We start from the raw sequence: 12134 nt of genomic DNA, 5'->3' as shown, positions 1-12134 counted from the left end.
GTATCTGTAAAAGAGGACGGAGAAAGCTAGGTGCATTAAAACTCCCACATTAATAAATTTGGTGGAATCTTTTGTGCCTTAATTTTTCAAATTAAATGCCATCGTTTAAGGGTGAAAGGTACTCGCTCGTCTCATATTTAATTGTTCAAGATTTAACCTATATGAACTTTGACCAATATCTTAAAAATATATTTATTATCATATTAATTAATATAAAAGAAATTATAACTTGTAATAATTTCTGTATATAATTTAATGTCTAAATTTTAAAAATATTGAATTAAATTGATTCAATTTAACTTCGAAAATTCATCAAATTAATTTTCGAAAAGGAAAACATAACAACTAAAGGAACGAAGGGAGTACTGAATTGCCAAGTCAAGGTGTAATTAAGACAACCGACAGTTTAAATTTGGAGTAAATAAACATAGCCAAGTTCAGTACTCCCTCAATTTTATTTTATTTTCCAAAATAAGTGTCCATTTATATCATCAAGAAAAAATTTAATTTGCTTTTACAAAATTATCCTCATGTACATATCCCTAAAAAGTTTTCTTACTCCTCACATTAAATATTTAATTAAGGGTAGTTTAGTCATAGGTATTTTTGTATAGAATTTAATATTTTCTTAATGGGCATGCCAAAAGCAAATTGGTCACTTATTGTGGACAGTAGGTAGTATCATATTGATGTAGTATGTATGCCAAAGCAAAAAAAATTCATACTTGTGTCGCTACACTCTTTTGTTAACTAGTTCGTCCGGAGATAACAATAATAATAACAAATTCAGTGTAATTTCACGAGTAGGGTCTTAGCCGAGAAAGAGATAAGTCAAGCATATATTAAAACCAACTCATTCAATCAGTGTCACAAAGTTTTCCACTTAGTTGACTAAAAAGCCAAAAATGGAGTACTACAATTTAGCTTTCTTCCACACAGTTTTGGCAGTAGGGTTTTTAACTCTTTATAGTGTACTAAAGAGAGCAAATGGATGGTATTATTCAATCAAATTTAGTTCAAAGAAATATATCATACCTCCAGGTGAAATGGGATGGCCATTTATTGGAAATACTCTTTTTTTCTTCAGTTTTGCTGGCGATAATGGCTCATTTCTATCCTACTTTTTTACTAGGTAATATTTGCGTACTTACTACCCTACCTAGATCCCACTTGTGAAATTTTATGAGTGATTTTTTTTTTTGTTGTTGTTGTTGGTTACCAGAAAATGACTTATTTTCAAAAAATATATATATATATTTTTCAGAAAATGTTAATTTGTACCTAACTCACTCCGATCAATTCATGATTATTTGTTTTTCTGTTGTTGTGAATTTGGTTGTTTAATTGCCTTAAAAATATTTTTTAAAGGTTTGGGCCAGGAGGGATGTACAAGGCACACATATTTGGAAAGCCAAGCATTATCCTTACAAAGCCAGAAACAATTAGGAAAATCTTGATGGATGAAGAAAATATTGACAGAGGTATGCCTGAATATATATCAAAGCTAGCTGGAGTAACAAATTCAATCGAAGAAGACAAGCGAATTCGTCGATCAATAGCTCCGATAAAGAGTCACGGATTATTATCCGACTATTTTGATTGTATAAATGATATTGTAAAAACTACGTTCGAGAAATACGCTGCTACGGAAGAACCCTTTGAGTTCCTCACTGAGATGAGAAAACCTACATTTGAGGTTTTTATGAGAATTCTTATAGGTGGTGAGGTTGCTAAAGAATTGTTTCATGCTGTGTTCAAGGAGAATAATTTGCTAATGAGTGGTGCTCACAGCTTGCCCATTAATATCCCTGGATTTGCTTACAATAAGGCAATCAAGGTAAGATATGTTGAATTGTGCGATTTTTCGGGTTTTTACGGACAATTTTTGTTACACAAATATTATTTCGATTTTACTTTGTTATATTTTTTATAAGTAAAATATATTTAGTAAAAATTGAAAAAATTGACAAACATATGACCTATTAATATTCTCATGGGAGAATTTTCGTAGTAACATATGATAGTTATTTTTTAGTCGTCCGACAATAATGTTTTGTTGATGTACACTTTCAAAGTTAATGAATTTAATAATTAAACATAAAAATTAATATGATACTTATATAATGATATGTTCTATTTAATCTTAAATTTTCAAAATATCACTTTATATTCGAAAAAGATATAAGAATTTAATAGATATTGACATATGACTATGAAAGAACAAAGAGATTTACGTATTTCACTAACACTTGATAAAAAAAGTGATCACACGACCCATTTAAAGTTAAATAAAAATAGAGTACTTCATATTTAACTAAATATTACATCCCATAAGAGAATCGCAAATATTTCTAGATATTTTTTAAAGAAAATTCTATCAAAAGTCCTAAAAGTATATGTAAAAATTATTTATTTATATATATCGGTTTGGTTCGGATATTTTTACTCAATACCAAACCTTATCGGGTTTTTAAATAGGTTTGATTTGACTTTTTAGTTTGGTGCGATTTTCCGGTTCGGTTTGTACACTCCTATATTTCATGTAAAATTGAGAGAAATTTAAAATTAGCCAGATTTACAGCTGGTCGTTCAAAAATAGCCCAGTTTCAAAAGTAATCGAAATTTAGCCACTTTTCATGTAAAGAAAAATTTGAGCGAAAACACTATTCAAAACCCGAAAAAATACGCCAGTATATTATACTGGAGTTCCAGCATAAGTATACTTGAACTCCAGCATATTATACTGGAGTTCCAAGATAAGTATGCTGGAACTCCAGCATAATATGATGGAGTTCCAGCATAAGTACACTAGAACTCCAACATAATATACTGGAGTTCCAGCAAGTATACCGGTCCAGCATAATATACTGGAGTTTGGAGCACCGGTGCTCCAGTCTCCAGTATATTATACTGGAGCCAGCAAAGTATACCGGTCCAGCATAATATGCTGGAGTTCATACAAAGGTGCACCGAACTCCAGTATATTATGCTGGACCGGTCTCTGCTGCAGCAAAATAGTGGCTATTTTTCATTGACGTGGTAAACGCTGGCTATTTTTGAATGATCAGTCCGAAAACTGGCTATACCGTGCTATTTTGACTGTAAAATTGTGGGACTATCTCGTCTTAGGGCCAAAATTTCACGGTATAGCCAGTTTTCGGATTGGTCAATCAAAAATAGCCAGCGTTTACCAAGTCAATGAAAAATAGCCACCGTTTTGCTGCAATAGAGACCGGTCCAGCATAATATACTGGAGTTTTGTGCACTTGTGTATGAACTCCAGCATATTATGCTGGACCGGTATACTTTGCTGGCTCCAGTATAATATACTGGAGACTGGAGCACTGGTGCTCCAAACTCCAGTATATTGTACTGGACCATTATACTTGCTGGAACTCTAGTATATTATGCTGGAGTTCTAGTGTATTTATGCTGGAACTCCATCATAATATGCTAGAGTTCCAGCATACTATCCTGGAACTCCAGTATAATATGCTAGAGTTCAAGTATACTTATGCTGGAACTCCAGCATAATATACTGGAGTATTTTTTGGGTTTTGAACAGTGTTTTCGCTCAGATTTATCTTTACATAAAAAGTGGCTAAATTTCGATTACTTTTGAAATTGGGCTATTTTTGAACGACCAATTGTAAATCTGGCTATTTTTAAAAATCACCCCGTCTTACGATCAAGTGGTTCCGTGGCCCATTAAAAAAATTCTTTTAGTTTTACGTTAAATAACTCAAAAGATCTTTATTTTTACACATAAAAATTCTGAAAGTAAGAATTTTAGATTTCAAACCTTTGCTTAATTTGAGTTATATTCCTAAAACCTAATTTTATTGTTTCAGGCTCGAAGAGAACTTGTTAAGATATTTCAACAAATATTAGAAGAAAGAAAAGCCATGATTGCAAAGGATAAAGCAATGCTAAAGTCCAACATAATTGATATGATGTTAGACACTCAAGATGATGATGATAATGAAGGAAAAGGATTAAGTGATGAGAAGATCATTAACATGCTAATTTTTGCTTCATTTGGTGGTTATGATCCTGTTGCTCTAATGGCAACAAAGGCAATTATGCATTTGGAAAAACATCCTGAGTTCTTGCATAAAGCAAAAGTAAGTATGATCATAACTTTTATTTGACTGTGTTTGATTGGGTATGAAGTTAAAAATTTTGTATTTATAGGAGGAACAAGAGGATATAGTCAAGAGAAGACCATCTTCAAATGTTGGCCTTAATTTTGATGAGATTAGACAAATGAAGTATCTTAGTAAGGTAAGATCTAAGTCTTCTTTACTAGGATTAATGGAGCATACAATTCACTATGTAAAACAATTACTCCATCCAGGAGCCCTGGCGTAACCGATGAAGTTTTGCTATGTGATCAGGAGATTATGGATTTGAGCCGTGAAAACAACCTCTTGCAAAAATGCAGGGTAAGGCTGCATACAACAGACCTTTGTGGTCCGGCTGTTGCCCAGACCCGCACATCAGGAGCTTCGTGCACCGGATGCCCTTTAGTGTGACCTGATACATAATTTAAGAAAGAAAAAAAAGACTTTAGAAATTTATGGTTGTCTTAAACATGTCATAATATTTTTAAAACAACAACAACAACAACAAAAAACCTAGTGAAAATCCCACAAATGGGGTCTGGGGATGGTAGAATGTACGCAGACCTTACCTCTACCTTCGCGGTAGAGAGGTTGTTTTTGATAGACCATATGTCATAATATTTGCATTGCTATAAAATCTTGTCATAAGGACAAATTAAAAATTTTAACAAGATGGTTTCTGTATTTAGATATTGTCATTCTTTTCAGAATGAACTAAGAAAAATACTGGAGTTACAATTTCTTTTTTTCTTCACTATTTCATTTGGACTAACATGTTATTTTGTGTTATATCTTTTTCAATTATGGAAAGGTAATTAATGAAACACTGCGTATTGCTAGCATCAAGACAATATTCCTTAAAGACACAAATACACCTTATAACATAAATGGTTAGTGTTCATCCTTGACTTCTTCTAAATATTTATCCTTTTTATATAATTTCATACTTAAATCCAATGATTCATTTCTTTATCTACTGTATGTGCAGGGTACACTATACCTAAGGGGTGGAAATTTGTTGCATTGATATGGAATATTCATATGGATCCTGATATTTATGTCAAACCTGAGGAATTTAATCCTTCAAGATGGGATGTAAGTGACATGCCCTTGTGTTCATGAAATTTTCTTTCACTTTTTTTTAATAACCGAGAAATTCTCGAGGGCTATAAGTACTTGGATCGCAACTCGGTAAATAATGGGTTCACCCTTTACGGCTCTACTCGTCTCGAGTTAAATAACAGATTTCTGGTTTTCGGTAGGAAGGGGAGCCTTGGCATAACTGGTAAAGTTGCTGCCATGCGACCAGGAGGTCACAGGTTTGAGCCGTGGAAACAGCCTCTTGAGAAATGCAAGGCAAGGCTGCCTACAATAGACCCTTGTGGTCTAGCCCTTCCCCGGACCCGACGCATAGCGGGAGCTTAGTGCACCAGGCTGTACCTTTTTTGGTTTTCGGCAAGGCTTGAAACCCACATGCATCTAACTCACACATCACAAGTTGCGCTCTTACCACTAGACCAAAGCCCTAGAGAGTAGGACCATGAAATTTTCTTCACTTAGCTAATATCCATTTAATTATTGCACATTAATTAGTGATTAAAAAATTTTAATTGCAGGATCTTGAAACCAAGCCAGGCTGCTTTCTTCCTTTTTCAATAGGCCCCAGAATGTGCCCAGGATCCAATTTGGCCAGGCTTGAGATTTCAGTAATTCTTCATTATTTTCTTCTTTACTACAGGTAATAGCAACTCTTTACTAATCATCTGAATTTCACTACTTATTATATGAAACAAAAAGAAAATATCAATTACTGATTAAATCATATTTCAATTTAATTGTTATTATGCAGGCTTGAGCAGCTTAATCCAGATATCAAAACTGATCCTCCTGAAAATTGTCTTGTGAGATTCAAGAAGCTCTCAGCCTAGTGAAATAATCGCATTATTTTTCATATTGTAATCATCTCGAACAATAAGTTTATATCTTAAATAAATTTACCGACATATTCAAATTTCAATCTATAACTCAAGTGGTGCATGATTTAAAATGAGTATGTCTTACTCAAAATGCTTGAAAATTTGAGGAAAGTGGAGAGCAACTTGAAAATATGAACCTTTTGGCTTAAATATACAGATAAAGAATACTAGTTTATATAGATTGACAACCAGAGAAACTAATCTAAATAAATACAGAGGATTCATATAGCGGATCCCAATTAGGTTTGGGATAATAACAACATATCCAGTATATTTCCACAAGTAGAACATGGGGAGAGTAACGTGTATCGCCTCAGTTAAGCCAGCTAGTCTTGGGATACATTTATTAATTTAAAATATACATATAGTAGTATCTAACAGAGTTAGATTGATTGGACTTGAATTTTATTCCTCCGTTATTTATTTTGTTGTCTTCAAGCATTGGCCATCAGCTTTTCCTTCCTCTGGGCCTTGAGTTCTTCCACTCTCTTTTCAGTTTCCTTCAATGCTTTCCCATATACGCTTATCAGCTGCAAAAACGAGAACAGTTTTAATATTTTTTCAGTTTTGCACGAAACGGTTCGTAATCTGAGAGAAATAACAGGACATCCCATGCACGAAACATCTCTCGCGTTAACGTAGGATTCGAGGAAGGGCCGCACCCCAAGGTGTTGGTAGTTGGTAGGCAGGCTACCATGATACAAGCATCAATGGCTGAATAATCAAAATCAAGAAAGCATCTGCAGTAATAGAAACTTAAAGTCCAAGGAAAACGACACTTAATAAACTACAAGAAATGAGACCTTTAGTGGCGACTAATTAAGATTTGCGCATAATTTGAAAAAGAAGAGTGTTGAGAGTATTCCAATTGATAAACTTATTCATGGCAACTACTATTATTCGCCACCAAATCCTTACTTTTGTGACTATTAAAGGAGTCGCTATGAAGAATCACCATGAAAACTTATTAATTTGTAATGCATATAAATGTGATAAAAAGGGGCAACCCGGTGCACAAAGCATCCCACATTCACGCAGGGTCCGAGGAAGGCCCCACCCCAAGGGGTGTGATGTAGTCAGCCTACCCTGATGCAAACATCAACAATCATTCCACGACTTGAACCCGTGACCTATAGGTCATACGGAGACAACTAAATCGTTGCTCCAAGGCTCTCCTTCCTTACGACTGATATGCATCATAACAAAATACATGGTGGGATATAGTACAATGTGACCTAGTACATTTGAAGAGTCTAGATGTAATCTAGTTCGATATGTAGTTGTTCTTACAAAAGAAGTTCCTAACTTGTCTATCAAACAAACATATTTAAATATTTCTAACAAATGTAAATTGATAGTGCCAAACATTTCTCAGGAACATACCTCATCAAGTTCTTCAAGAGTCAGAGTAAATGGAGGAGCCATATTTATGTAATCGCCAACACAACTTACCAACACCCCGAACTTCTGACATTGTGCTACAAAATATGTACCAACACCTGAGAAAATAATGAACAATTTTTCAAATTGATCTTAGAGTTTAACTTAATCTTGTTATGTTGAGTAAGAGGCAAACCCGAAAATAAAGAAGATAAAGAACACCAAATTTTAACGTGGAAAACCCTTCAAATCGAAGGTAAAAATCACGGGATCACAAAGATCCAAAAAGCTCCACTATAACAATAAGAGGGTTACAAAAGTTATCCAAATTAGCTACACAACAAGGGCCAAACACGTAGCAACAATAGCAACAAGAGCAACAACTAATCAATTGAAGAAAGAGTATAATCTACAAAAATGAAGCGGCTGTTCGAGGCTCACAATCAGATGCTACGAGCCTCCAACTCCGATCTCCACCATTCAAATCCAAGACCAAGATGTTACGAACACTCAGCCGAAATTTCAGCCCGATCCAACGGTTAACGAATCGGTAAACGTGATTTGAAGTTGGAAGGTCGGAATAAAAGTCTGCAGCAAAACAAATACTTTCCTTCTCTCTTCTCTCTTGATGAAAGCTCTCTCTAAACCACTCTTATGTGCTTAAGTCTTTCAAAGACTTGTATCAATGAGCATAGAATAATTCTCCAAAGTTGTCCTATTTATAGATCACGAGTGGTGCTTTCTCTTAAAACCAAAACCCACTCAAAATAGGAATAAACACTGAATCCAATTCGGAATAGGAATGGAAACCAATAGAGAATAGGATTAGGCCATTGGGCCTTTGGCTGGACAACATGGGCATGAGCCCAACAAACTCCCCCTCCAGCCAAGGGGCCAAATGTGTCTTCAAGTAGAGGAACTATTGACAGGCTTCATGCCTGCCAATTTTCTGCAAAATTCATGTTTATCTGCAGGCACCGCCTTTGTCAGCATACCCGAAGGATTTTCATCAGTGTGTATCTTCTCAACCTCAAATAATTTCTCTTCCACGGCCATTCTTATCCAATGATACTTTCATATGTTTGGGCTTAGAATGAAAAGTGGAGTGCTTGGTGAGACAGATAGCACTCTGATTATCACAAAATAAGATGTACCTTGGCTGCTCAAAGCCAAGATCATTAATAAACTCCTTCATCCATAATAGTTCTTTGGCACCTTCTGTGATAGCAATATATTCGGCTTCTGTGGTGGATAGAGCTATGCACTTCTGTAGTCTAGATTGCCAAGAAACAGCTCCCCCTGCAAAAGTGATCAAATAACCGGAAGTCGATCTTGAATTATCAAGATTGCCTCTTAAATCAGAGTCTGTGTAACAAACAAGTTTAGGCTTGCCATTGCCAAAGCACAGCTTCAAATCTACAGTACCTTTCAAATACCTTAATAAATCTAAGATAAGACAAAGATTAAAAAGCATACCCCATTCAGGAGGAAAGGGATCATCAGGATATTTGTTATCTACAAACTCCGCAGAAAGAACCAAACCAGTTCCCCTTATCTGAAAAAAAATAAAGATATTTGAATAAAATAAACAATTAATAGGTAATGAAGACGTTTTAATTAGCTACTTCTATCATGATAATTACTATTACCTCCCCAATTATGAGACTGTCAGAAAATGCTTTCAGACCTTCTTGGAACTTTGGTGATATTTTGTTCACTAGCTCAACAATATTTCTTTCCCTGAAAAATAATTTTGAATTTTTTCAGTGCTTTAACAACAAGTACAACAATAACATAACCAGTATATTCTCACATGTGGGGTATGGGAAGGTTAGTGTGTACGCAAATCTCATCCCTACTCAGTGAAGGTAGAGAGATTGTAAGAAGAAGAAGAAGAAAGAAAGAAAGAAAGAAAGAAAGATGGCGTAAATTTTTTTTACAAATTCAGATCATTTATAAACTAATGATGGGTAAATATCTTGATAAGCTTTAATTGGTAATATAGTAAAAACGGTAGCTAACTTGCTATCGCATGTTAAAATTTATCTTAATAAATCTTTACACTGACAGTGCATACGTAACTTAATTGCTTATTATCGAGCCAAATGCCCATTTATTAGTGATTTAGTGTATAAGGGCCACTCAGTCATATCACCGACAACAATCAGTATTTACTAAATTAGATGGGGAAATTTTATTTTCAAGCAAAAAAAACATATTTTTTGTCAGGAAAAAGATTGCATACTTGTAAATTTTCAGTGCTTCCAACCGCATAGGCGAGAGGGTGCCCCGAATAAGTAAATCCGTGAAAAAAAGGGTTATGAACAATTTGGTTAACAAAAGGAAGAGGATTTTATATCTTATCAAACTGATATTATCTATGCTCACCAATTTTATTGCTTTGAGAATATATGACATCAGAAATTTTAGGGCTTATAAGGACAGCACCAACTGGCACATATCTAGAAGAAAGTGCCTGAAAGCACATTTAAACAGAGACACATTCAGTTTAGCAATAAAAGATTATAAGTGGCGGAATCAGAAATTTATACGACGATTGATCAAAAGTAGCAATTCTTTAACCCTCTTTTCACTTCACTAGAATTTTCTCTTATGTCGAGAGGATTCAACAGCTTATATATAACCAAAAGACTTTAATTTTATCCTATTTGTACAGTATAATATTTCAACAACGGGCCTTCTTCAACCTAGCTGATCCACCACTGAAGATGACCTACGATAACAGCTAAATGTCTATGGTAACTCTAATATGGTAGCTTAAATACTGCATTAGATAACCTGCTATAGCAAGTTAAAATAAACTGATTGTAAAAAAAATATTAAAATATCAATGTATATAAATTAAATCCAAGTTGTAATTTGCATACATTGAACATAGTTATTTAATCTACCTTTGCTAAAGAGACAAGATCAGGTTTAATGTTGTACTTATCATCCAAACAATATTGTCCGAGCCTTCCAAATCCACATATAACCTCATCCACAACGAACAGAATGTCATACTTCTTGAGAACAGCTTAGACCTAAAGACGAGTAGGAAGAATTATTGTTTTAGCTATTTTAAGTAAAAAACACCTAGGAAGAAAATGAAAACATAACTGTCAAAACTGGGAATTAATATAGGAAAAAAAAAATGAAAGGTGTGTAATAGTAGTAAGTTCGTGTAAAGACTGTTATTTTTAATGGCACCCCGCAAATTTCAATATTGCTGCTAAAATTCCCAATCTTGTCGTGCACCAACTTTTGTTTACTAATTTCATCCTTGTTTTCAAGAGCCCGTTTGGTTGAACTTATTGAAATCAGTTATGTGTTTAAATAGAAGGGCGAAAACTAATAATAAACCGTTGATGCGTTTGGAAAAAAAGAAATATTCAACATTTTTTCTGTTAAAATAAATAAAGTATCCTTATACCTATTTATAGAAAATATAATTAAGAAGTACCTTTACAAGGAAAAGGAAGAACAACGGAAATAGAATAAAGAAGAAATAGGGGGGGGGGGGGGGGGTTATTACAAAAGATATTTAGAGACAAAATAGTGAAGTGCTTATGAGCTGGCCAATTTTAATTGTTTTTGACTTATAAGCACTTAATTTATAAACAGTTTTGATCTTTACCAAACACGTAAATAAAGTAAAAAATGCTTATTAGCTTGTCAATAAACTCAGAAAAATACCCTCTTAATCATCAAGTAAGAGAACGCAATTCGTGTTCCTTTATTGGGCACTGTAAATACAAATGATGACTCAAAAAACTAGAAATCCATAGTAGTATTTACCTGTCTAGCCTAATAATATCCGGGTTTTTTCTGGCAAAAGTAATTTCTAACTTGTCTACCATAACAATGCGAAAAATAAAAGAGGAACTGCCAAGTATACAAAGTTTCTATAGAGTTTTTGTCTAGCTGCTTCCTTTTCGCCAGGGGCGGATGTAAGTTATTTTTCCTACATGTATGTGGCCCAATAGGTTAAGGCCCATAATTAATATTTAATTAATTATCAAATCTCATCCGTCCGATTGGTTACTTGATGGACGTACCAGATTAAGTAAGAACCTCTAATTCCCCACCCATTAGGGTTACCGTACTTTATTTTCTTTCTTCCATCACTAAAGGCGGCGGTAACGAAAGCTAGGGCAAGGAGCGAGAAACCAATTTACCGATTAACGCTTCCGCTTCAAGATAATGGATTCCGCTTCAGGTATGTTTTCTATGACGATTGCTTGTAAGATTATCATGTTCAAGATCCTGGTAAAATAGATAATTTATGCTTACATGTGATATCAGAGCCTGGATTACTTGGACTAATAATCTTCGTCAATGAATGATTATATTATGATGTGCGTATAAGTATGTTAACGGGATTTTGAATTGCTTTCAAAATCATGATTGAAATCTGTAAAAGACTTTTGCTTCTTATCTAAGGTTTTTTTTTCTAATCCGAAAACAATAGAGGAAAGTGTTCTTTCTTTTATAAAAGTAATGGTATGAGTCTTAAGCAACTTAGGGCCAGCAGCCGTATTGCTTCATTGCTTAAAGGGCTTTTGACTTCTGTTGTTTCTTCTAATTAAGTTGCCCTACAATTGAATTTACTTAATATATATATATATATATATATATATATATATATATACAT

The 12134-nt window shown here is 34.1% G+C and overlaps 1 protein-coding gene and 1 pseudogene across 1 annotated transcript; one reads left to right on the top strand and one right to left on the bottom strand.

The window, feature by feature from the left end:
• LOC109228169 (beta-amyrin 11-oxidase-like) lies at positions 890 to 6141 on the top strand. Its single transcript, XM_019393346.1, has 8 exons — positions 890 to 1132; positions 1369 to 1837; positions 3852 to 4124; positions 4195 to 4284; positions 4936 to 5014; positions 5113 to 5219; positions 5741 to 5862; positions 5974 to 6141. Exons 1-8 carry the CDS (start codon positions 906 to 908, stop codon positions 6050 to 6052), a joined length of 1446 nt encoding a protein of 481 aa, XP_019248891.1. The 5' UTR covers positions 890 to 905; the 3' UTR covers positions 6053 to 6141.
• Positions 6535 to 11572, bottom strand: LOC109227621 (annotated as a pseudogene).

Source organism: Nicotiana attenuata, chromosome 6 (genome assembly GCF_001879085.1).
Source record: "Nicotiana attenuata strain UT chromosome 6, NIATTr2, whole genome shotgun sequence".
NCBI classification, from domain to species: Eukaryota; Viridiplantae; Streptophyta; class Magnoliopsida; order Solanales; family Solanaceae; genus Nicotiana; species Nicotiana attenuata.
Note: the sequence above shows the minus strand (reverse complement) of the source record. Positions and strands in the feature narration are given on the sequence as shown.

What these genes read in the sequence shown, in the direction of transcription:
- LOC109228169 (XM_019393346.1), top strand. Translation starts at nt 906, where the DNA reads ATGGAGTACTACAATTTAGCTTTCTTCCACACAGTTTTGGCAGTAGGG. An exon ending in CTATCCTACTTTTTTACTAG is followed by an intron (nt 1,133 to 1,368) that starts GTAATATTTGCG and finishes TATTTTTTAAAG; the next exon opens with GTTTGGGCCAGGAGGGATGT. An exon ending in CTTACAATAAGGCAATCAAG is followed by an intron (nt 1,838 to 3,851) that starts GTAAGATATGTT and finishes TTATTGTTTCAG; the next exon opens with GCTCGAAGAGAACTTGTTAA.